At 44.4% G+C, this 23,672-nt stretch overlaps 1 protein-coding gene across 1 annotated transcript in view; it reads left to right on the top strand.

Annotated features, from left to right (window-relative positions):
• Nucleotides 1-23,672, top strand: part of FAR2 (fatty acyl-CoA reductase 2) — a 217,974-nt gene that overhangs the window by 154,837 nt on the left and 39,465 nt on the right. Inside the window, exons 6-7 of the mRNA XM_077807419.1 lie at nt 8,150-8,327; nt 9,682-9,726. Of these exons, the coding sequence (XP_077663545.1) occupies nt 8,150-8,327; nt 9,682-9,726 (223 nt within the window). The remainder of the gene's footprint in view (nt 1-8,149; nt 8,328-9,681; nt 9,727-23,672) is intronic.

The raw sequence follows: 23,672 nt of genomic DNA, 5'->3' as shown, positions 1-23,672 counted from the left end.
GTGAGGATGTCGGAGGGCCAACCTACCCTGGCAAAAATGTCTGCTAGTGCCTGGCACACGCTTTTAGCCCTGGTGTTGCTTAGAGCTATTGCTTCCGGCCATCGGGTGGCAAAATCCATGAAAGTCAGTATGTACTGCTTTCCTCTGGGTGTCTTTTTTCAGAAAAGGACCCAGAATATCCACAGCTACTCGCTGAAATGGAACTTCAGTGATGGGGAGTGGCTGGAGAGAGGCTTTGACCTGGTCTTGGGATTTTCCCACTCTTTGGCATACTTCACAAGACGGGACATAGGTAGAAACATCCTTGCCCATTCCCTCCCAGTGGAATGACCCTCCCAAACGGTCTTTGGTCCTGTTCACCCCAGCATGGCCACTAGGGTGATTGTGGGCTCAGCTCAAGAGCTTGGCCCGGTATTTAGTTGGAACTACCAACTGTCTCTGAGGATGCCAGTCTTCCTGGTGTCCACCAGAAAGAGTTTCCTTGTATAAAAGTCCTCTTTCTACAACAAACCTGGATCGATTAGAAGAGCTGAGAGGCGGTGGGTTGCTCCGTGCTGCCATCCAAGCTCTCTGGAGGCTTTCATCTGCTTCCTGTTCGGTCTAGAACTGTTCCCTTGATGCTGGAGACATCAGTTCCTCATTGGATTGTGGACCTATGCTTGGTCCCTCTGGAAGTGATGTAGGGGATGGGGCTGTTTCCGTTGACTGTGAACCGCTCTCCACTGGGACACTATGTTGGGGTTCAGGCTCTGGCTGAGCCTCTTGTGTAGGGTTATGGGTTGCTGCCAGTTCAGGTTCGGTGGGGCCCTCTGGTGTTGATGTTGCAAGTACTGGATTCAGTGCTGGCAATGGGTCTGGTGTTGGTTGTTCCGCTGGTTCCGGTTCTGGGACTGGTTTTGTCTGGGTCTCTGGGACTGGATCCACTACTGCTGTTGCAGACATTGGCCTGGGGTCCGGGTCCATCACCTCTGACCAGGTCCTGATAGAAGTTTCCAGAACAGAGCTAGGCCTCACGGCTTGTTTAGCCTGGCTGCGGGTGACCATTCCCACCCTCTTGGCCCGCTTCACATGATTGGCCAAGTCTTCCCCCAACAGCATGGGGATGGGATAATCATCATAGACTGCAAAAGTCCACATTCCTGACCAGCCCTGGTACCGGACAGGCAACTTGGCTGTAGGTAAATTGAAAGAGTTGGATTTGAAGGGTTGAATTGTCACTTGGATCTCTGGGTTGATTAAATTGGGGTCCACTAAGGAAGCATGTATAGCTGAGACTTGTGCTCCGGTGTCCCTTCACACGGTAACCTTCTTCCCGCCCACACTCACAGTTTCCCTCCACTCCAAGGGTATCTGGGAGGTATCTGGGCCTGTGGACCTCTGGTGTGATTCCGGTGCAATGAACTGTAATCTGTTGGGGTTCTTGGGGCAGTTGGCCTTACATGCCCCAGCTCGTTTAATTTAAAACATCGTCCAGCTGACGGGTCACTGGGGCGAGGTGGGTTGCTGGAGAACGGGGTGGTGAGATGATAAGGGGTCTGGAGGGTTCTTTGGGAAGTAGGTGGGGCTTTGGGCGGCCCCCGGTAATAGGGTGTGGTCTGGGGTTGTCCCTTCTGGTCTCCGCTCCAACTGCGACCAGTTTTCTTCTTCTCTGCCACCTCCACCCATCTGGCTCCAATCTCTCCTGCCTCGATTACAGTTTTGGGCTTCCCATCTAGGATGTATCTTTCTATTTCCTCAGGAACACCCTCTAAGAATTGTTCCATTTGCATTAGGAAGGGCAAATTTACTGGAGATTCAACACTTGCTCCTGATATCCAGGCATCCCAATGTTTCACAATGTGGTAGGCATGTCGGGTAAAGGACACGTCTGGTTTCCACCTTAGGGCTCTGAACCTCCAACGAGAATGCTCGGGTGTTATCCCCATACTGACTCTCGCCTTGGATTTAAACAGTTCATACTTGTTCATGTGTTCTTTAGGCATTTCAGCCGCCACCTCAGCTAAGGGTCTACTGAGCTGCGGCCTCAGCTCTACCATGTATTGGTCGGTAGAGATGCTGTACCCAAGGCAGGCCCTTTCGAAGTTTTCTAAGAAGGCCTCAGTATCATCGCCTGCCTTGTAGGTGGGGAACTTTCTGGGATGGGGAGTGGTACCTGGAGAAGGATTGCTAGGGTTTGTTGGTATATTCTGCTGAGCCTTTACCTTCTCCATCTCCAGTGCATGCTTCCTCTCTTTTTCCTTCTCCTCCTCCACATGCTTCCTTGCCTCCATTTCCCTCCTATGGGCAGCCTCCTGTACCTCCTTCTCCAGCCGCATGAGTTCTATCTGTCTTTCATGTTCCTTTTGTTTTTCCTCAGCCTGAAATCTGGCTAATTCCATCTTTTGTTGTGCCGTGGATTCTGTCATCCTAACCTCTCTGTTTTTAACTAACTTTACACCCGAGGTTTAGAAATAAACAAACAAAACTTGGCTGTAAAATTTTGCTGTGCTAGAATAGGCTACCTAGTCTCTGATAGTGATTGTCAGTCTACAGAAAAAGACAATTCCCTTTGTCTCTGCTCTGGCCCCAAATCAAAGCAAAAAACCTCCAACTACTTGGAAATCTGCTTACCAGCAGCCCAAAGGAAAAAAAAATTCCTTTTCAAACCTATGCTCCTTGTAAAAAAAAAGAAATCAAAATCCTAAAAGAAAACTCTTGCCACTTTTGTCTCCAGGCAAATGGGTAGAACACACACACCCCACCCCACCCCCATTTACTTTTAGGGGAAAAAAAAACTCTGGTTTGGAAGACTGTGAATTTCCCTGCAGGAGTTAATTACTCTGCCTCCAGGCAAAGAAAACCTGCAATTCACAAAGATAATCCCCTTTTGTCTCTGCTCTGGCCCCAAAGCAGAGAAAAAACTAGCTACCTTCAGTAGGACCTCCTTTCCAGCAGCCCCAAAGGAAAAAAAAAGTATTTCCTTTTTAAAATCTGTTTTTCTGGTTCAAAAAATCTCAAATTGATCTCAAAATGATTTCAGGTTAATCCCACCACTCTGCCACCATGTCAAGGTTCCTCCCCCACTCTGAACTCTAGGGTACAGATGTGGGACCTGCATGAAAATCTCCTAAGCTTACTTTCACCAGCTTAGGTTAAAACTTCCCCAAGGTACAAATTAATTTTATCCTTTGTCCCTGGATCTCCACTGCCACCACCAAACTTTAACTGGGTTTACTGGGAAACGTAGTTTGGACACGTCTTTCCCCCCAAAGTCCTCCCAACCCTTGCACCCCACTTCCTGGGAAAGGTTTGGTAAAAATCCTCACCAATTTGCATAGGTGACCACAGACCCAAACCCTTGGATCTGAGAACAATGAAAAAGCATTCAGTTTTCTTACAAGAAGACTTTTAATAGAAGTAAAGGAATCACCTCTGTAAAATCAGGATGGTAGATACCTTACAGGGTAATTCGATTCAAAACATAGAGAATCCCTCTAGGCAAAACCTTAAGATACAAAAAAGACACACAGACAGGAATAGTCATTCTATTCAGCACAGTTCTTTTCTCAGCCATTTAAAGAAATCATAATCTAACACATACCTAGCTAGATTACTGACTAAAGTTCTAAGACTCCATTCCTGGTCTATCCCCGGCAAAAGCAGCATACAGACAGACACAGACCCCTTGTTTCGCTCCCTCCTCCCAGCTTTTGAAAGTATCTTGTCTCCTCATTGGTCATTTTGGTCAGGTGCCAGCGAGGTTACCTTTAGCTTCTTAACCCTTATCAGGTGAGAGGATTTTTCCTCTGGCCAGGAGGGATTTTAAAGGGGTTTACCCTTCCCTTTATATTTATGACAAGGTCATTCAGATATACTCTTCTACAGTTGTAGGACATTGGCGGTTATGATGTGTAATGGGGATTTTTAGGGCTAATGTGTAAAGAAGCTTCTTAGACCAAATAGGAAAGTAGAATTTTTACAAAGCTATTAAAAGGCATGACCCTACAATCATAGCTAAATAACAGATCCTTTAATGGTCCTCTCGATGACAGATTTAATTTGTATTTATGATTATTTACTCAGCTAGAATTCTTGGTCAGGCTCCAAGCTGTTTCTTTTTCCATTCGTCCTCCTTCTATCTCCCTGATTTCAAATATGATGCTGCTTTAACTGCAACTGAAACTTTAAGATTGATCTGTGGAAACCAAAAGTCACACTACTAAATACCATCAGGCCAATAGAGGAAACGTATAATCTGCTACATCAGGCAAGATTTGCCTTAATCTAAATCTGAGGGAAATCCGCTTTGGAGGGTGCGCTGAGGTGAGGAGCACCGCACAGTCTATAAAGTGTGGTCCAAAGCAGGGTGCACACTGTCCCTGATTATAATATAATAGGAAATGTAAAAGGAGGTCAGTTCTAATTTACATAAGGGACCATTTTATTTGTGGTAAGTGTAAAATCTTAATACAGAAAGTCACTTTTTCTCAGGGGAAAATGACCTGTCTGTTTGGTGGAGTGGGGGACAGTGGGCAGCTAACCAGAGCATTTTTCTTTGATTTCGTAAGGCACCAACAGCAGTGAGCAAAAGCAGTTACTATATGAATTAGCCTTTCAAAACCGCAAATGTAGGTCACAGAAAATGTAGGGCAGCGTAAGGCCTTGTTGAATTGTCGGCTCGGTGCTTCCATGATGGGAACACTGATTAATCCTAGGACCTGGGAGGTTGGGATACTTGTGAGGGTCTGTGGCACAAACCTCTCAACTATCGCTCAGAACGGCATGGAGGCACACCCAAGATACTGGAGTTATGACAGGACACTTTAGCTGGGAACTTTGAATGTATTTAGGGCCATACCAAATTCACGGTCCATTTTGGTCAATTTCACGGTCATGGGATTTTAAAAATCATAAATTTCATGATTTCAGGTATTTAAATCTGAAATTTCATGGTGTTGTAATTGTAGGGATTGGACCCAAAAAGGAGATGTGGGGGGTCACAAGGTTTTGTAGGGGGGGTTGTAGTATTGCTATCCTTACTTCTGCACTGCTGCTGGTGACAGCGCTGTCTCCAGAGCTGGGCAGCCGGAGAGCAGCGGCTGCTGGCTGGGAGCCCAGCTCTGAAGGCAGAGCCACCTTCAGCAGCAGCACAGAAGTAAGGATGGCCTGGTATGGTATTGCCACCCTTACTTCTGCACTGCTGCCTGCAGCGCCAGGCCCTTAGCCAGCAGTCGCCCAGCACAGAAGTAAGAGTGGCAATACTGCGACCCCCCCCCCTAAAATAACCTTGTGACCCCCCCTACAACTCCCTTTTTGGTCAAGACTCCCCCAATTTGAGAAACGCTGGTCTCCCCGGTGAAATATGTTTAGTATAAGGTAAAAGCACATGAAAGACCAGATTTCACGGGGGGAGGAGACCAGATTTCGTGGTCTGTGATGTGTTTTTCATGGCCGTGAATTTGGTAGGGCCCTAGATATATTAGATGGACAAGTTGCACCATCTGGTAAATCAGCATTACAATTGGCCCTGGTACCCCGATAGCTTATTCCCATGATAGCTCAATTACACTGGGAAAGCAAAGGCAGTATTCTGACCATAGCTATGACTGTAGGCAGGGTTTCTGTTTAAAGCTGAATTTTATATCATCTCTGAAATCCACATAAATGGTCAGAACTGGAACAGGGCAGGAAACTGTTTCCTATCCCTCAAGAGTTTTTGAGATTTCAACATTTTCTCCCATCCCAATTTAGGATGAAAAGTTGAAATCTTGAAAATTTTCATGAACCAATAATCTGATCTGAAATTTTCCAGGAGTCAGTTGAAATGTTCTGTTTTGATTTTATAGAATTTCACTTTATTTAGTATGAATTAACTATACTTTCAAAATGAAGTCATTTTGAACCAGAAAAGGAAACTTTTTGTTTCAAAAATGTTGAAAAGTCTTGTTTTGACCATTTGAAAACTTTTTTTTCACAATCAAGATTAATAAAAACCAACCCTTTCCTGCAAACAGTTTTGGGTTTGACCAATCTGCTATTTCCAATTGGAAAAAAATAACATTTTGTCAGAAGATTCCTAACTGTCTCCTGTCAGAACTGGTTGAAAATCACTGTGCTAGTCCAGAGACAGAATTTGTGGTGCAAATTTGAGCTCATTCGATGAAGTGGTTCTCAAGATACAGCACAGTGGTCACCAACCAGTCGATCATGATCAACAGGATGATCCTAGAGGATCTCCCAGTCAATCACGATCTCCAGCATAGTGTGGCTGTAGCTAAGGCAGACGGCCTGCCTACCACGGCCCCACACCACTCCCAGAAGCGGCCAGCGCAGCCCTCTGGCCCCTGGAGGATGCATGGGTCTCCCTCCGTGCGCTGCTCCTGCCTGCAAACACCGCCCCCGCAGTTCCCATTGGCTGGGAGAGCTGTGGGGGCAGTGTTTGCAGAGAGGGGCAGCGTGCAGAGGCACATGCCCCCCGCCCCTCCCACAGCCCCTTCCAGGAGTGGTGTGGGGCCGGGGTTGGCAGGGAGCCTGCCTTAGCCTCGCTGCACCCGCCACCAACCGGGACCCACCGGAGGTAAGTGCTGCCTGGCAGGAGGTCCTGTACCCCAATCCCCTACCCCAGGCTCAGCCCAGAGCCCCCTCCCACACTGTGAACCCCTTGGCCCCAGCCCAGAGCCCGCACTCCCTCCCGAACATCAAACCCCTGCCCCAGCCCGGTGAAAGTGAATGAGGGTAGAGGAGAGTGATCGACAGAGAGAAGGGGGGATGGAGTGAGCGGGTCCGGGCTTTGGGGTAGGGGAAGGGACAGGGTAGATCCTGGGTTGCCCTTAGATTCAAAAACTGATCTTGGGTGTAAAAAGATTGGAGGCCACTGATATAGCACATGCACCCTTCCATTTTCTGCCCCCAAGTGGCCTATTTTTAAGATATCAAGTCTTATGACCTTATTTTATGTAGAGATAGGGGAGAGAAAGAAGTGGTGGAGCATCACTGGAATGTCCCCAGTGAGCTCTACTGTCCAGCACAAAGAAAAAGCTCCAAAACTTAATAAAAGGTTATTGGACTTTATTTTTGGTTCTATGGAGTTATGCACCAGACGTCTGTGAACCCTATCTAGATTGCCAGCCCTGTCTGTAGACTTCAGAAACACAGCCGGCTCCCTTCCTCTCTGAACCAAAACACAGGCAGATGAGCAAAGTGTTGCTGGTTTGCCAGAGCTCAGTTTGAACCCAGGGCCTCCATTTTAACAGCAATGACCTCGACTCCAGGAGCCAGATTAGTAACTCCTTCATCTGGTCTTAGTAATAGTCTCCTATCTGGACCAGCCAATAGAAGGGAACACATAACATTTACTGAGCCAGCCATTTGCATTCATTCACCTCCATAAAAATATCTTTTGGCAGAGGGGAAAGCAAATATCATTCATCTCCTATAACAGATGGAGAAATTGAGGACAACAGAGGTTCTACAAAGCCACCTCTGGTACAGCCAAGGTCTCTCAAATAGCAGGCTCAGCTTATCCACTGAGCCACACTACCTCTCAGAAAAAATGAGCCAAACCTTCGTGCTTGGCTAGAGCAGAACCAAACACATGAATTTTTTATTTTTATTTTTTGTGGTGGTGGAGCTGGTGGGGAGATTTGGAAAGGGACCCTGCATGCAAACACAGTGATAATGTCAGATATTTGCATAATAAATGCAATTTCAATATCATTGAAGAAAATAATTGACATTTTAAACTTTTATAATGCTGCTAAACTTTTGGTGGAATTGAATTTTACCAAGAGTTTGCATGCATAGCTGGGGACTGTGCTAGCTAATGCATCACTAAACAATGCTGTAAAAGCAGCAAAGAGTCCTGTGGCACCTTATAGACTAACAGATGTATTGGAGCATAAGCTTTCGTGGGTGAATACCCACTTTGTCGGATGCAAACTATGCTGGTGCAGCACATCTGTACTAGGTGGCTCCATTGTAGTAAATAACAAAGCTCCCAGTTATTCTTTCTTTTGCCTAAAAGTATTCTAGTTGCTGACTTCCCCACTGCAGGTAAGAGTCTTGAAACTATAGACAGCTGAGTATGCTGACCAATTTGCGTAACTTCTTCCTCATTTCATTCATCTGTCTGTGTGGTTTATGTCAACAGAATTCTTTTTTGTCCCACTAGGTGGCTGGATGAATCTATCATTCAAGAGATCACACCCAAACTGATTGGGGACTGGCCGAACACGTATACATACACCAAAGCCTTGGCAGAGTACCTGGTCCAGCAAGAGAAAGAGCACTTCAACATTGCCATCATCAGGCCATCCATCGTAGGAGCCAGCTGGCATGAGCCTTTCCCAGTAAGCCTGATTACACTCCTTCTTTTAACCGTTTCCCAGATCTGCTCTCCAGATCCAGCTGAGGCTCCTGCTCTACACCCAGCCTTACTGCCGAGGGGCAACTCCATGTTACAAAGATGCCTGCTGATCATCTTAGAAGTGCACTCTCGTTCTTCAGGGTCTTCAGGGAGGGCAGTGGGAGATGGGAGTAGGCAGTGTCTGGTGCAGAACTGCAAGACTTGCTCGACATCTCCAGGAAAGATTCACACTTGCAAGGTGAAAAAGGCAATTTAAAATAAAAAACAAATTAATTGGATTTACTGTTGGTGGGAAATGCTGGACTTGCAATACTGGAGACTGAAGTCCTATATCCAGAGAGCTTCTACACACTGCCACGCCAGCATATCTCAGCATTGAGCTGGGGGAACACTTCTAGGGCTCATAGGACTGGTCAGGCTCTCCATCCTGATCTTTATGCTAAGGCAGTCTGCTAGGTGTGCCAGGTAGGGCCATTTATGAGGGTTTTTTGGATGACATAACATGACATTCAACAACTCACCAAGCTGAGATGCTCCAGATGCACACTTATGGGGAGTGTTGCAAATATTAGGAGTATCACACATGGAATTGAAGGCAGCTACATTTCTACATTGAAATAAATATTCTAGGCCAAATTTACTACTGGCATTAGTAGGTGCAACATGTCCTAGGCTTGCACCTGGGTCATAAAGTTGACATAGTCTACCGTACCTGAGTGGGACCAGGCAAAGCTCAGACGTCACCTAGGATCTGAGCCAAAATATCCATCTTGGAAGGACAGAGTGGAGCATAATAATGTCATTCCAAATATTATTGGAATGATTAACATAATTAACAATAATTAACATTCCCACAAGATGTGATTTTTCTTACTGCAAGAGAGTGCTGTTCAAGAGTCCTGATGTTCTTTACTGTCTTTGAAAATCAAATAAATTACCTCCAATCTGACCGTTAGACAGGTGTGCCACACTGATCATTATAAACCAGGGGTGATTGCATCAACACCAAGATTACATGGCATTTGGAAAGTCAGATCTGGTTCATGCAGTCAAATTATAACCCTAATGTGGTGATCTTTAAAACAAAATTTGACTATATTTGACTATATCGTAAAATACAGACAACATTGGCTGTTTACCATGTATCCTTTATTTAAAATCAATACTTTGCGCTATCTTTGCTCTCTGGCAGTCGTCCAAGCTAAATTGGCATCCGTTTTAACAGTGGTCTGATTAAGTGGCTTCATCCATACCACAGCACTGTAATACTTTTTGAAGCCTGTATGAGCTAAACATTGTTGAAAGAAATAATAAAAAATGCCTTTCCTTTTTTGCAGGGTTGGATTGACAACTTCAATGGACCAAGTGGAATTATTATTGCGGTACGTATAGTTACTAGTTAAAAAAAATTATTTTGCTGAAAACTTGTGTGCAGATAATTCCATAGCATTTCGTAATACAGACACATACCATACATCTTTATTGGCATATGCCTACAGCACCTGACAGTGTTGTCTGTTTATACTGCATCCAAAAAAACTACCTTAAAAGAAAATTAAGGTTGCATAGTCAAGTACTGAAAAGTTAGGAAATAGAAGAATTAATGTTACCTGTACAAGCTTACTTTGTCCCCCTTCTTGTGCATATGCATTATGATACAGTCTTTAATTACATGATCACATACTAGTTTTTCCACAGGATCCTGGCCTCCTACCAGCAGAAGGTGCATTGAGAGCATAGTCTCCATGCTTTCAGTTCTGGTACCTGGCACAACAGTAGCAGCTATTAAGGAGCATATGCCAAGCTCTTTGGGGATACCAAATGCTCATCCTGGTCAGCATGTAGGATCTCTGTGGGTATGGAGCATGCTCATTGCAGACAGAATCTTGGGAGAATCTAGCTGCCAGCTTGTACTAAAGCTCTACTGAGCATGTGTGAACTGGGATTTTCAGAGGCTTATAAATTGGCCATATTTGGGCAATTTTTGTGGGGCTAGCAAAAGGCACACCCCTGATGGTAGGCACAGTTGCCGACTTTCACATGGTAAATAAGCATCCCGACTTTCACAATAAGCCAAAAATCAAGCTAAGCCCCTGCTTGCTGGGTGCCAATCAAAAAAAAAAAGAAGTAACATATAATCTCTCCACATATAGAAGCCGTTCAATATCCCTAATCATTTTTGTTGCCCTCTTCTGTACCTTTTCCAATTCTAACATGCCTTTTTTGAGATGGGGCAACCAGAACTATATGCAGTATTCAAGGTGCAGGCATACCATTAATTTATATAGTGGCATTATAATATTTCCTGATTTATTATCTATCCCTTTCCTAATGGTTCCTAATGTTCTTTTAGCTTTTTTGCCTGCCACTGCACACTGAGCAGATGTTTTCAGAGAGCTATCCACAATGACTCCAATATCTCCTTCTTGAAAGGTAACAGCTAATTTAGACCCCATCACTTTGTATGTGTAGTTGAAATTTATTTTTCCAGTGTGCATTACTTCGCACTTATCAATATTGAATTTCATCTGCCTTTTTGTTGTCCCGTCACCCAGTTTAGTGAGATCCCTTTGTAGCTCTTCTCAGTGAGCTTTGGACTTAACTATCTTGAGTAACTTTGTATCGTCTGCAAATTTTGTCGTCTCACTTCTCACCCCCTTTTCCAAGACATTTATGAATATGCTGAACAGCACAGGTCCCAGTACAGTTCCTTGGAGGACCCAGCTATTTACCTCTCTCCATTGTGAAAACTGACCATTTATTCCTGACCTTTGTTTCCTATCTTTTAAACAGTTATTGATCCATGAGAGGCCCTTCCCTCTTGTTCCATGACTGCTTAGTTTGCTTAATTGACTTTGGTGAGGGACCTCGTCAAAAGCTTTCTGAAAGTCAAAGTACAGTATATCCACTGGATCTCCCTTGTCCACAATAGATTGGCGAGGCATAATTTCCCTTTACAAAAGCTGTGTTAACTCATCTTCCACAAATCATGTTCATTTATGTGTCTGATAATTCTGTAACTTACTATAGTTTCAGCCAATTTCTTCGGTACTGAAGTTAGGCTTACCAGCCTATAATCGCCTCTGGAGCCTTTTTTAAAAATCAGCATTACATGAGCTACCCTCTAGTCATCTGGTAAAGAGGCTGACTTCAGTGTTAGATTACATATTATAGTTAGGAGTTCTGCAATTTCATATTTAGTTCCTTCAGAACTCTTGGGTGAATACCATCAGGTCTGGTGATTTATTACTGTTTAATTATCAGTTTGTTCCAAAATGTCCTCTACTGACACCTCAGTCTGGGGAAGTTCTTCAGGTTTTCCACCTAAAAAATGGGCTCAGGCATGGGGATTTCTGCCACATCCTCTGCAGTGAAAACTGATACAAATAATTCATTTAGCTTCTCCACAACAGCTTGTCTTATTTGAGTGCTCCTTAAGTATTTTGATGGTCCAGTGGCTCCACTGACTGTTTGGCAGGCTTCCTGCTTCTGATGTACTTTAAAAAAAATAGTTGTTCATTTTTGTGTCTTTATCTAGTTGTTTTTCAAATTCTTTCTTGGCATGCTTTAATTACACTTTTATATGTGACTTGCCAGCATTTGTTCTCCTTTCTGTTTTCCGCAGAAAGATTTTACTTCCAATTTTTAAATGCCTTTGTGCCTCTAACCACCTCTTTCATTCTGCTGTTGAGTCATGGTGGTATTTTTTGGTTCCCTTAATGTTTTTTTGTTTTTGATGGGAGGTGTACATTTAATTTGAGCCTCTATTACGGTGTTTTTAAATAGTCTCCATGCAGCTTGCAGGCATTTCACCCTTTAATTTCTGTTTAACTCACATCCTCATTTTTGTGTAGTCCCCCAGCCTGTTGAAGTAAACAAGATTCCCTCAGAAAAACGTGCCATTACTAAGAGTGCTGGGCAGAAAAACATACAGTGCAGTGTGCAGTTAGATCATCCCAGAGAAGCCAGCAAGCAAAACTTTTAAAAAGAGAATGCAAATTGTTCAAGAGCACTTGGCGCCCAAGCCCCTCATTATGGCTGAAAGGTTTGGGCATGGGCAGCAGGTAGGGGAGGCTGGGGGAGGCTGTGCCTCCCCAGACAGCCAGCCGTGGTCCCGGCCATACTCCACCTCCAGGGCCCCATTTCAGTGGTGCCACTGGGCTCCAGGGGCTGGAGCCATGCCGCCCACCTTCCTGGCGTTCCGGAGCTGGGGAGTGTGGAGCGGCACCATGCGCTCTCCCTCCCAGTGCTCCGGGACTGCGGGGGGCTGCAGGCACTAGCCAGCCTGGGGAGGGGGCCAGCGGCCATGGTGGGCTCTGGGTTCTGGGGGCGGGGAAGGGGCGGGGCCGGCCTCAGGTGTAAGGGGCAGGGCTATGTACTAGCATCCTCCAGCCAGCGGTTCACATGCTGCCCATGGGTTTGGGTTTCATAAGCGGAATCAACCTGAAGGTGAATCTATTTCCTCCTTTGGGACAGAGTTAAGAAGATTATCAAAACACTGTCTTTTTTAAGGATGGTCTTAACAAGGCCTTGAGAGACAGATTTGTGTGTGGAGTTCTTAATGGAAGCGTACAAAAAAGGCTCTTAACTGAGGAAAATCTACCTTTAAATGTACAGTAGAAATTGGAGTAGCAATGAAAACTGTAGCAACGGATGCAATAGAATTGCATGCTGAGCTAAAACTGAAGTAGGAATGCATACAGTCTCTGTGATCCAAAGCAAGAGCTGGTACACTCAGCAGACAGACATGTTATTAGTGTACAAAAGGGTTCCACGTGCCTTCTGATTGCCAATTTAAAGATGCATATTGCAGAAGCATATTGTCGCACTAAGAGAAATAAGAAAGAGACCAAATCAGGGTACAGAAAAAGCAGTATCAGTGTACACTCTATACACAGAAGCAACAGTAACACTGACTGAGAAAGTGGAGTATCCAGCCCGGATATATAGAGTGTGAGCAAAAAGGGCGAGTCAGCAATCTAGTTGACACCCCAGGTGGCAGGAAAAATACTGAGAATGAAATTGGATGCAGACTTTGCAGCGTCTGTTAGGTCACGTTCAAAATATGAGAAAACTTTTAAAAATACCAAATTGAGGGAGACACCAGTGTTGCTAAAAACATCTATGGGAAAAAAAGATAGTGCCAAGTGGAGTGATGCAAGCGAATGTGGAGTATAACAATAAGCAATGTTTATTAGACTTGCATGTGATTGAGAAGGGGGGACCCAGCCCTGTGAGGCCATGAATGGTTACGTAAGATTCCTCTGGATTGGAAATCTATAAAGATATTGCAGTCACTTTCAGCAGAACCCACTAAAACAATTGAACAACAGCTGGAAGCGGTATTTTGTCAGGCATCAGGAGTATTCAAGGAGGGCATAGGAACTCTAAAACACACAAAGGCTAAAATAATCCTAATTGAGAAGGCACAGCCCAAGCTTCACAAAGCTCAACCTGTCTCTTACAGTATCTGCGTGAATTGGAATGTCTGGAAAGATAGGGCATGCTCTCAAAAAGTGACCTCGGGGAGGGGGGAATTCCTGGGGTTCCAGTTGCAAAAAGCAGTAAGGAAATGTGGTGCTTTTAAAGTCACCATAAGCCATGTACTAAACATTGACAGATCCCCTCTGCATCGGATTGAAGACATTTTTGCTACGCTGGCGGGGGGGCAACAATTCAACAATATTGATTTGTCATAGACCTACTTACAGATGAAAGTTGAGGAATAATCTAAGTCATCTCTCACAATCCACACACAAAAGGTCTGTGGCAGTACAACAAGCTAGTGTCTAGTATTGCTGCAGCTCCTGCTATATGGTAATAGGTAACGGACCCAGTTTTCCAAGGTTCTCTGAGAACACGGTGTTATATGGATGACATTATTGTGACCGGTGGAAGTGATGAAGAACATCTGGAAACCCTGAAATGGGTATTAAATCTCTAGAAGAATATGACTTATGAGCCACTTACATAAAATGTGAAATTTTCAAGGACTCGGTAGTTTGTTGTGGGCATGTTATTGGTGCAAAAGGCCTGCACAAATCTCAGAAGAAGATTAAAGCCATCCTGGAAGCTCCACCACCAAAGGATGTGTCATAATTTAGATACTTCTAGGATTTATCAACTACTGTAGCCAATTTTTACCAAATATAGCCGCAGTATTGCATCCATTGAACTGTTTACTGCAGACTAAACAAAAGTGGGTATGGTCACATGAGTGTCAAAAAGCTTTTCTCAAAGCAAATCCATTGGTCACATCAGACAGTGTAGTTACACACTTTAACCCATCCTTACCTATCAAGTTAACGTGATTCTTCCTCATAGGGAATTGAGGCATCTATATCCTACACCATGCCAGATGGCAGTGACAGACCCCCATAGCTTTTGCCTCCAGATTGCTTGCCATGGCAGAAGGTAACTGCACAATGGACAAGGAGACTTAAAATCTGATATTGGGTGTGAAGAAATTAAGCCAATATCTATATGGGAGGAAATTCAGCCTTGTCACAGACCACCAGCCCCTAGTAGCAATCCTTCGTCTGAGGAAGGGAGTTTCTGTAGCAAATGCAGCACATATGCAACAATGGGCTCTCTTCTTAGCTGGTCACATCTTTGACACAGAATTCAAAAGAACAGAAGCGCATGCAAATGCAGACAGGCTCTTCCATGTGCACTTTCTAGTTGAAGGGTGACCTGTAATCGAGACAGAATCTGTTGAATTTGTCAGCTTGTTTCAGTTTGAGATCACCCCGTTGATTTGAAGTTTGACCAAGCAAGAAACCAGGAGGGATCCCATGTGAGCTCAGGTTTATGAAGCCACTCTGAAGGGCTGAAAATATGCTAACAGCCCTAATTGGGGGTGAGCTTACCATACATTAAGGATGTGTCCTGTGGAATTCATGTTGTTATACCTAGTAAACTGTGCACAAGAGTCTTAGAAGAGCTCCTTGTAGGTCACCTAGAGATAGTAAAAAAGAAGGCACTTGCCAAAAGTTTTGTATGGTGGCCAGTCATTGAACAACAAATAGAGCAGCTTGCTAAGGAATGTTTTGACACCCAACAGATACAACACATGCCTAAACCAGCATCATTGCCCCTGGGAATGGCCATAAACTCCCTGGCAATGTCTCCATATTGACTTTGCTGGACCATTTTTGGGAATGATGTATCTAGTAGTGGGGGGTGCCCATTCCAAATGGCCAGAAGATTTTTTGCATGAAAACTACCACAGCTGCACAGACAATAGAAAAACTTGGAAGTTTATTTGCAAGAACTGGACTGCCAGAAAAAGCTGTGAGTGACAACGGTCCTCAGTATTGCTCAGAAGAGTTTCGGCAGCTCATGAAGAAAAATGGTATTAGGCATTTCACCTTAATACCACACCACCCATCCACAAAGGGCTTAGTTGAAAGGTTTGTACAGGAGTTAAGCAAACCCTGAGATCCATGGCAGATGAGAAGGGGTCATTACAGCAGAAGCTGGCATGCTTCCTGCTAGCATATAGAAATACAGTATATTCCATGACAAACCAAACACCTGAAATGCTGTTTATGGGCAGAAATCTCAGGTCACACTTGGACTTATTAAAGCCAAATGTACTCCTACAAGTCAGAATTTGTCCAATAAGTCAAGCTATGGTGAGAGGGACCGGTGCCCCTTGTCAGCTACAAGTGGGTCTAATAGTGTTGGCGCATGATTATCGGGGAACCAGTATGTGGCTTCCAGCAACTATTATCGCACAAACAGGTCCTTTGTCTTATATAGTACAAGGGGAACCCAATATATTTTGGTTCTGCCATGTTGATCAAGTGTGAGATTCGGGGGTGACCCTGTGGCTGACAAAAGCAGCAAAATTTGGGGAACTGCCAATTGTTCCAGTATCAATGCCCCAGCTTGAAGCAGCAACCAAGAAGCAGGTGCGCTGAACAACCAGCATTATCTGAGGGAACATCTGAGTCAGAAATTGCTGCAGACACATCACTTCCTCAGAAAAGTGTTCAAAATGTTGGCAGACGCTATGCAGAAAGACAAAGCAAGCCACCTTAAAGACTTCACTCGTAACTGGACCTTGGGTTGTTCGGCCACCTTCTGAAGGTTTGTGTCAATTCCATTTTTCAAGGGGAAGGACAGATGTGATATACTTGACTGTGTTGAGTAGAGTTTTGAATCTGTTCGTGTGAATTTGCAGGTATAGTTTCTTAAGTAGATGCTTATGCTGAATCTATTGTTATGTAGTGGTTACTATGTTTTTCTTCTCTCTCTCTTTGCAATACAAGAGTCAGTCTGCCATCCTGGCTGCTGTGTTTCTAATCAGGGATTTGTGCTATATCTGCCATATGCGCCACCTTTTACATCCCACCATGGACTACTGCACTGGGCAGCATAGCATGAGGAGGAGGTGACCAGCCCTCTGTGGAGAAAGAAGTGGTTCGGGACTATTTAGAAAAGCTGGACGTGCACAAGTCCATGGGGCCGGATGCGCTGCATCCGAGAGTGCTAAAGGAGTTGGCGGATGTGATTGCAGAGCCATTGGCCATTATCTTTGAAAACTCATGGCGATCCGGGGAAGTCCCGGACGACTGGAAAAAGGCTAATGTAGTGCCCATCTTTAAAAAAGGGAAGGAGGAGGATCCTGGGAACTACAGGCCAGTCAGCCTCACCTCAGTCCCTGGAAAAGTCATGGAGCAGGTCCTCAAGGAATCAATTCTGAAGCACTTAGAGGAGAGGAAAGTGATCAGGAACAGTCAGCATGGATTCACCAAGGGCAAGTCATGCCTGACTAATCTAATTGCCTTCTATGACGAGATAACTGGCTCTGTGGATGAAGGGAAAGCAGTGGACGTGTTGTTCCTTGACTTTAGCAAAGCTTTTGACACGGACTCCCACAGTATTCTTGCCAGCAAGTTAAAGAAGTATGGGCTGGATGAATGGACTATAAGGTGGATAGAAAGCTGGCTAGATTGTCGGGCTCAACGGGTAGTGATCAATGGCTCCATGTCTAGCTGGCAGCCGGTATCAGGTGGAGTGCCCCAAGGGTCGGTCCTGGGGCCGGTTTTGTTCAATATCTTCATAAATGATCTGGAGGATGGTGTGGATTGCACCCTCAGCAAGTTTGCAGATGACACTAAACTGGGAGGAGAGGTAAATATGCTGGAGGGTAGGGATAGGATACAGAGGGACCTAGACAAATTGGAGGATTGGGCCAAAAGAAATCTGATGAGGTTCAACAAGGACAAGTGCAGAGTCCTGCACTTAGGATGGAAGAATCCAATGCACCGCTGCAGACTAGGGACCAAATGGCTCGGCAGCAGTTCTGCAGAAAAGGACCTAGAGGTTACAGTGGACGAGAAGCTGGATATGAGTCAACAGTGTGCCCTTGTTGCCAAGAAGGCCAATGGCATTTTGGGATGTATAAGTAGGGGCATTGCCAGCAGATCGAGGGACGTGATTGTTCCCCTCTATTCGACACTGGTGAGGCCTCATCTGGAGTACTGTGTCCAGTTTCAGGCCCCACACTTCAAGAAGGATGTGGAAAAATTGGAAAGAGTCCAGCGGAGGGCAACAAAAATGATTAGGGAACTGGAACACATGCCTTATGAGGAGAGGCTGAGGGAACTGGGGATGTTTAGTCTACGGAAGAGAAGAATGAGGGGAGATTTGATAGCTGCTTTCAACTACCTGAAAGGGGGTTCTAAAGAGGATGGCTCTAGCCTGTTCTCAGTGGTAGCAGATGACAGAACAAGGAGTAATGGTCCCAAGTTGCAGTGGGGGAGATTTAGGTTGGATATTAGGAAAAACTTTTTCACTAGGAGGGTGGTGAAACACTGGAATGTGTTACCTAGGGAGGTGGTGAAATCTCCTTCCTTAGAAGTTTTTAAGGTCAGGCTTGATAAAGCCCTGGCTGGGATGATTTAATTGGGGATCGGTGCTGCTTTGAGCAGGGAGTTGGATTAGATGACCTCCTGAGGTCCCTTCCAACCCTGATATTCTATGATTCTATGGACAAGCTCACAAATGTTGCGCTCGCTCTCTCTTTCTCTCTTCTCCACACTTACCCCACCCACCTTGGGTTCACCTAGTATGTGTCTCTTCTGTGTTCTTTCACACAACCTTGCCACTGTTAGCATGAAAACCTTCTCCTCTGCAACTTATGTCTGGAAACTCCTTGTAAATGTAAATCTTTGCTTTATTAACTCCCTTTTGCTTTTCACTATCAACTGAAAAGAGATTTTTTTTTTCTTCTTTGCCAACATCTCTGAATTTCTCTCCATTTGCTATTGTTTTAATTTTATATCTGTATTATTTAACTCCATATGTTCTTTGGGATACAATTTGCATGAACGATGTTACACAAAATAAAGTTCTGTTGTTTTGTCCTTTTTTCCCTTGAGATTGTTTTGTGAGTTAGTTGTGCTGGATACCTGCATACATCAGGCACATACATCAGGCCGAGTGCTTTCAGCCACCCAAGAAATGCAGCGATCAAGTGTGACCTTGTGACTTGAAGTGTTTCACTGATTTTGTAAAATGTTTTTCTTGCACTTTTTTTGACTATCAGCAATTCAGTCCTGACCTACATGTTGAAGTATTTTGAATCTTCATCCACCAATAATATTTCTTCTTTCATTATATCATCTGCTGAAGTTGTACAAGGTCCCGTATGTATTTCATGTCATTGTTCCTTGGCTCAGCAACAAAGTGGAAATAGAGCCATATGCTGTCATATAACTATATCTTTTCCTGAATTCCATCTGTGAAATCCAGGCTTCATTGATGTCCATGGCAAAACGACCATTGATTTCAAGAGGGTCAGGATTTAAAGCTACGTCTTTAGTACTGAATGGATTCTAGTGTACAGTTGTGGTTTCTGACACTGCAGGACTATTTTATTAATTCTTCCTAAACTGCAGTTTTCTCTTACAAAAATTGCCCGCATTTTGAGACTTGAATATTTTTAAGTTGTGAAAGATTTTGGTTTTGTTCAAATGGATCGGGTGCCAAGGTTCTAGGTTCTTATATCTCTGAAATGAAGAGACAGCAGAAAATAATCACAAGGAATGAGCATACATTTAGGTTACACTGAACACATTAACAACCCCGTGCAAGATCTGACAATTTAATTCCATCACACATGAAAGTCGGAGAAGGAGAATCCCACTTCTGCAGTTTCCTTTGACAATACAGGGGTTTCTCACACATTTTGGTCTATGGGTCCCTGGGGGTCCGCAGACTATGTCTAAGGGGTTTGTGAAAGGTGACTATGAAAATAAAGTTTCAGATCCCAGAAGAGGCATTCTGTTTTTCTGATCAATCAAAAGTATGTGGATACCCCCACCTACAGGTCAAAACCAAGAAGTGTTGTCATTACTGTAGAAGCCCACAGTTTAGCATCCTTACACTGTGTCAAATGCCATGCTGAGCATGTGTATCATTTATAGCTGAATTCTCTTCTGTCAGTTTTCAGTCTGTCTTCTGTGGTAGGGGTCCATGGACCACAGGTTGAATTACCAAAGGGGTCCGCAGCTCTGTTCACATTTTTTTTAGGGTTCCGCAAATAAAAAAAGGTTGAAAACCATTGCTGTAGAGCACTGCCATAACTGAGTGAGTATAGAAAAGTATCAATATTCTTAAAATGTTTCATTTAAGTTAGTACTCGTGAAAAGGGCTAGATCATCAGCCCTGGAGTTTAGCCGAGGAACAACAGAAACACAGGCAGCATCAGTGCAAGTTTCGCCACTCTACCCTGCCAGTGTGCATGAACACTGACATTGGAGGGATTACCTTTACCTCTGTTGAGACTAAAAAGAGTGTCAGTTTTCATTAGATAGGATAGAGGTGTTCACATCACAGAATCTCCTAAAAACTGGACTCGGATGGTCATCACATTTCACAGGGACTACTGTCCTCTGGTGGGTCCATCCACCAGCTTGGGGAAAAACAGTCAGCCATGCCCAACTATGTTATATCCTTCTACATGGGCTCTGTTATTTTTCTGACATAGAAATGCAAAAAATATGGAAAATGTAACAAAAATGATAGTCCTGACCTGGACTGATACTGCAGGTCCTGTGCCCACCCAGTAGCTCAAGGGTCACAACCTTCCCTTTGCCTCAGGGGAATCACAGGGCTTACTTGCTCTGTTGGAGCCTAGTGCTGCTGCTCAGGGAACTGTTTGTCTCTCTTGCCTGACCCCTCCCCACTTGCAGAGTTTGGTCCTTACTTTTATATCTTCCAGCTGGAAACCAGAGCCACTCTTTAGCTGCCTCCTAGCTGGATCAGCTGGTTCCCAACACCTGCCTGCTGGGATTCTCTGGAGGCCAGGGCTTGCTGCTCCCTGACTCTGCAGGCCCTAAATGGGCAGACCACTCTAATACATTACCAAACAGGCCCTCCATAAAAAGTATCCATCTGTTCTTCAAGGATTTGTTCTTGCACCATTGAAATTTTCCCTTTGACTTCATTGAGTGCAGGACCAGGCAGTAAGTGGGGAAAAAATGCATGCTCTTATCTTAATACTTGTTTGAATCTCTGTTTCATGATAACCAGTGAATGAAATTCATGAGGAACACATTTTTTCATTTCTGATTGGCAGGAGGCCATGTCTAGCCATTGCAAATGACAAGCTAGCAACTGTGATCCACCTGTTCATCTTCTCAGGGCTGGACTTCCTCTAAGTAGGTCTGTTGGTCACGGTCAAGCAAAAACTCCACCTTGTCCAACATATACACTTTGAACAGGACAAGTAGCTGAGAGCATATCACACGTGTGCCCTCTCCGGTTAAGTTTCCTTCTCTGCCTAATTCAAAGTCCTGGTCCTTATCTTGAAATCCCTTAGTGGTCTTGAGACAGGCTACATCGGAGACTGACTCTCTATCAGTGATCACTCAAGACAACTGAATTAATCTGGGACATAGAAATTAGAAGTGCTTAGGGTGAAACTTTCAGGAGCTGGAAGCAGGATGTTCTCAATGTTGGGTGCTGGACTGCCCTAGCTGAGGAGATCTGAATGGATCCCTGTCTATCTGTTTTCAGAGCCCATTCTTTTGATCCTACTTGCAGTGATGAGGGAAGAAGGAATAATTGAAGGTTAGTGGTTTGAAACCTATGATGACAACAGCAAAATTCCATTTGGGTGATTTTCTGTGCTCATCAAGCAAAGTGAATTTTGTTCCTATATCTTGCAGTTATTGGCATCCTATAAATATAAGAGATTTGACTGTTTTTCCAGACTAATTTTGTAGATAGTTCAGATAAGCATCTTTTGGCTGCTTTATCCAAACTGAACCTGAACTCCAAACCTTTTGAACTTTTCCCCCTCATTAGCATTTATACAGAAATGAGAGTCTAATAATTTGTCTGCACAAATACATATGTTTCTGTTAAATACACCATGTGAGGGGGCAGAGCTCTGCTTTATTGCATAGAGTGATTTATTTCCCTTTGCCCCAAATTGCTTCTTTTGCTGGGAAGAGAAGCTTTGGTTTATCTGTTGATTTCAGACGGTGTGTGAAGTGAATCACATTTCTGCTAGACTATAACTGAAGAGTTATGTCTTAGTGTAGCACAGCCTTCCTTCCCCCCTACAAAGCTATGATTAGCTGGTGTGGGGAATAACTCTGCTTTTGGTGTATGCCCTGAATTGTGATTGGCCCCTGAGCTCGTCCGCTGGGATACTGCCTAAAAATGTCAAACTCAAACAGGGAAGTGATCTCAGAGACCTCAGTTGAAGTAGCTTTTATTATACCAAAAAGAAAATGTCAGCAATCTGATACAAAAATTAGACCATGCCTTATACAGAAATAGTGTACCATATATAATGAACCAAATAATGTGCAGCATTCAATTTGTTGAATTCTTTATATATTAATATGTATTTATATATCAAAGATCTACTTCAAATATATATGACCATCAATATGAATACAGTGTGTGTTTATAACACATCATAACTACTAAAATAGGTAAATAAGTATGCATCAGCCTCTCTCTTCTAGTGGGTTCAAGTAGTAATTGGGGGCACAAGTGAACGTGAGTTCGTTCACCTGTATGTGATCACCATTTGTTCACATCACAAAATTCAACATGATTGGCTGCTTCTTCTGAAGAGAGCACTAAGGTTGCATCTACACAGCATGCTAGTTTGGGTGGTAGGTAGTGTACGTATGTGCATAGCTCCCCAGCCCAGGTATTGGTAGCCGTGTAGCTGGTGAGGCAGGACTTAGGTGAGTCAAGTGGAGGCCTGGCTGAAGGCTGTGGGTAAGTACTTGAGTACATACCCTACACAGCTCTCTACTGGCCCAAGTTGTGCCGCCCTGTCTACAGTGCTATTTTTAGCAGTGTAGTGTCCCACTGCCTCCCCATTGCTGGAGCCTTTCCCTGCTGCAGTGAAAGACTCCAGCAACCGGAGGTGGTTCTGGCGGGGGGGAGGGAGGGGGAGGCAGTGGAGAAAGGCTGAGCCTTCCCTTGCTGCAGTGAAAGGCTCTGGCAGCAGGGAACAGCTGAAGCCTTTCCCCGCTGCCTTCCCTCAGCCAGAACCTTTCACTGACACGTGTAACTACACACCACAGCGTGGATACAGTGTGCTTTTCACTGCGGAGTGTAGGTACACATGTTCTACATGCCGCTGCCAGTGGTGTTTAGCCTAGGAATGGGCTAGCAGAAGGTGATGTTGTAAGTTAGAACTGAAGTGTTTCGGCAGAGTTGTTTTGTGGCCCAAGACTAGAACAACAGAAGGTTGCTGCAGGATATGATTGAGGTACATTGTCAGAGCTGGCTGGGGGAGCTTACATGATTATACCTTATCTGCAACTTTCTTGTGACTCTACTATCTTTAAGAAGCATCAGAATGACACAAAACACATGCATTGTTTATGGGCTAAGAACAAACTTTAAAAACTGTCATTCTAGCAAGGGTTTTTCAGCCCAGATTTCAGACAAGTGATTATGCAGGGCTGGACATGCTCTGTTTGTTTATAGCAGTGGTCCTCAACCTTTCACAACTAGCGAGCTACTTCATTATCCGTGGGAGTTACAGACTGACAAAAAAGAATTGTATCACAGTAGTCTGATGTGATGAGCACAATGGAACATTGCTTATAAATAGGTGATGTTGCAAAATCCTCTTTCCCTCTCTCCCTACCTTGTGGCTGCTGAGTATCTCTGCTCTCTCCCCCACTTCCTGTGCAAGCTCCACTCCTGCCTTAGCGGGAAGGAGATGTTGGGGAAAGGATTTTTGACAGCTTCCATCAAAGCTTGTCCTTTTGCTCATTGCTCCCCTTTTCCCCGCAGCTCACCATTAACCAGCACTCTGCTCTCCCCTTTGGATCCT

Source organism: Eretmochelys imbricata, chromosome 1 (genome assembly GCF_965152235.1).
Source record: "Eretmochelys imbricata isolate rEreImb1 chromosome 1, rEreImb1.hap1, whole genome shotgun sequence".
In the NCBI taxonomy this organism is placed as follows: Eukaryota; Metazoa; Chordata; order Testudines; family Cheloniidae; genus Eretmochelys; species Eretmochelys imbricata.
This window is presented reverse-complemented; position numbering and strand designations above follow the sequence as displayed.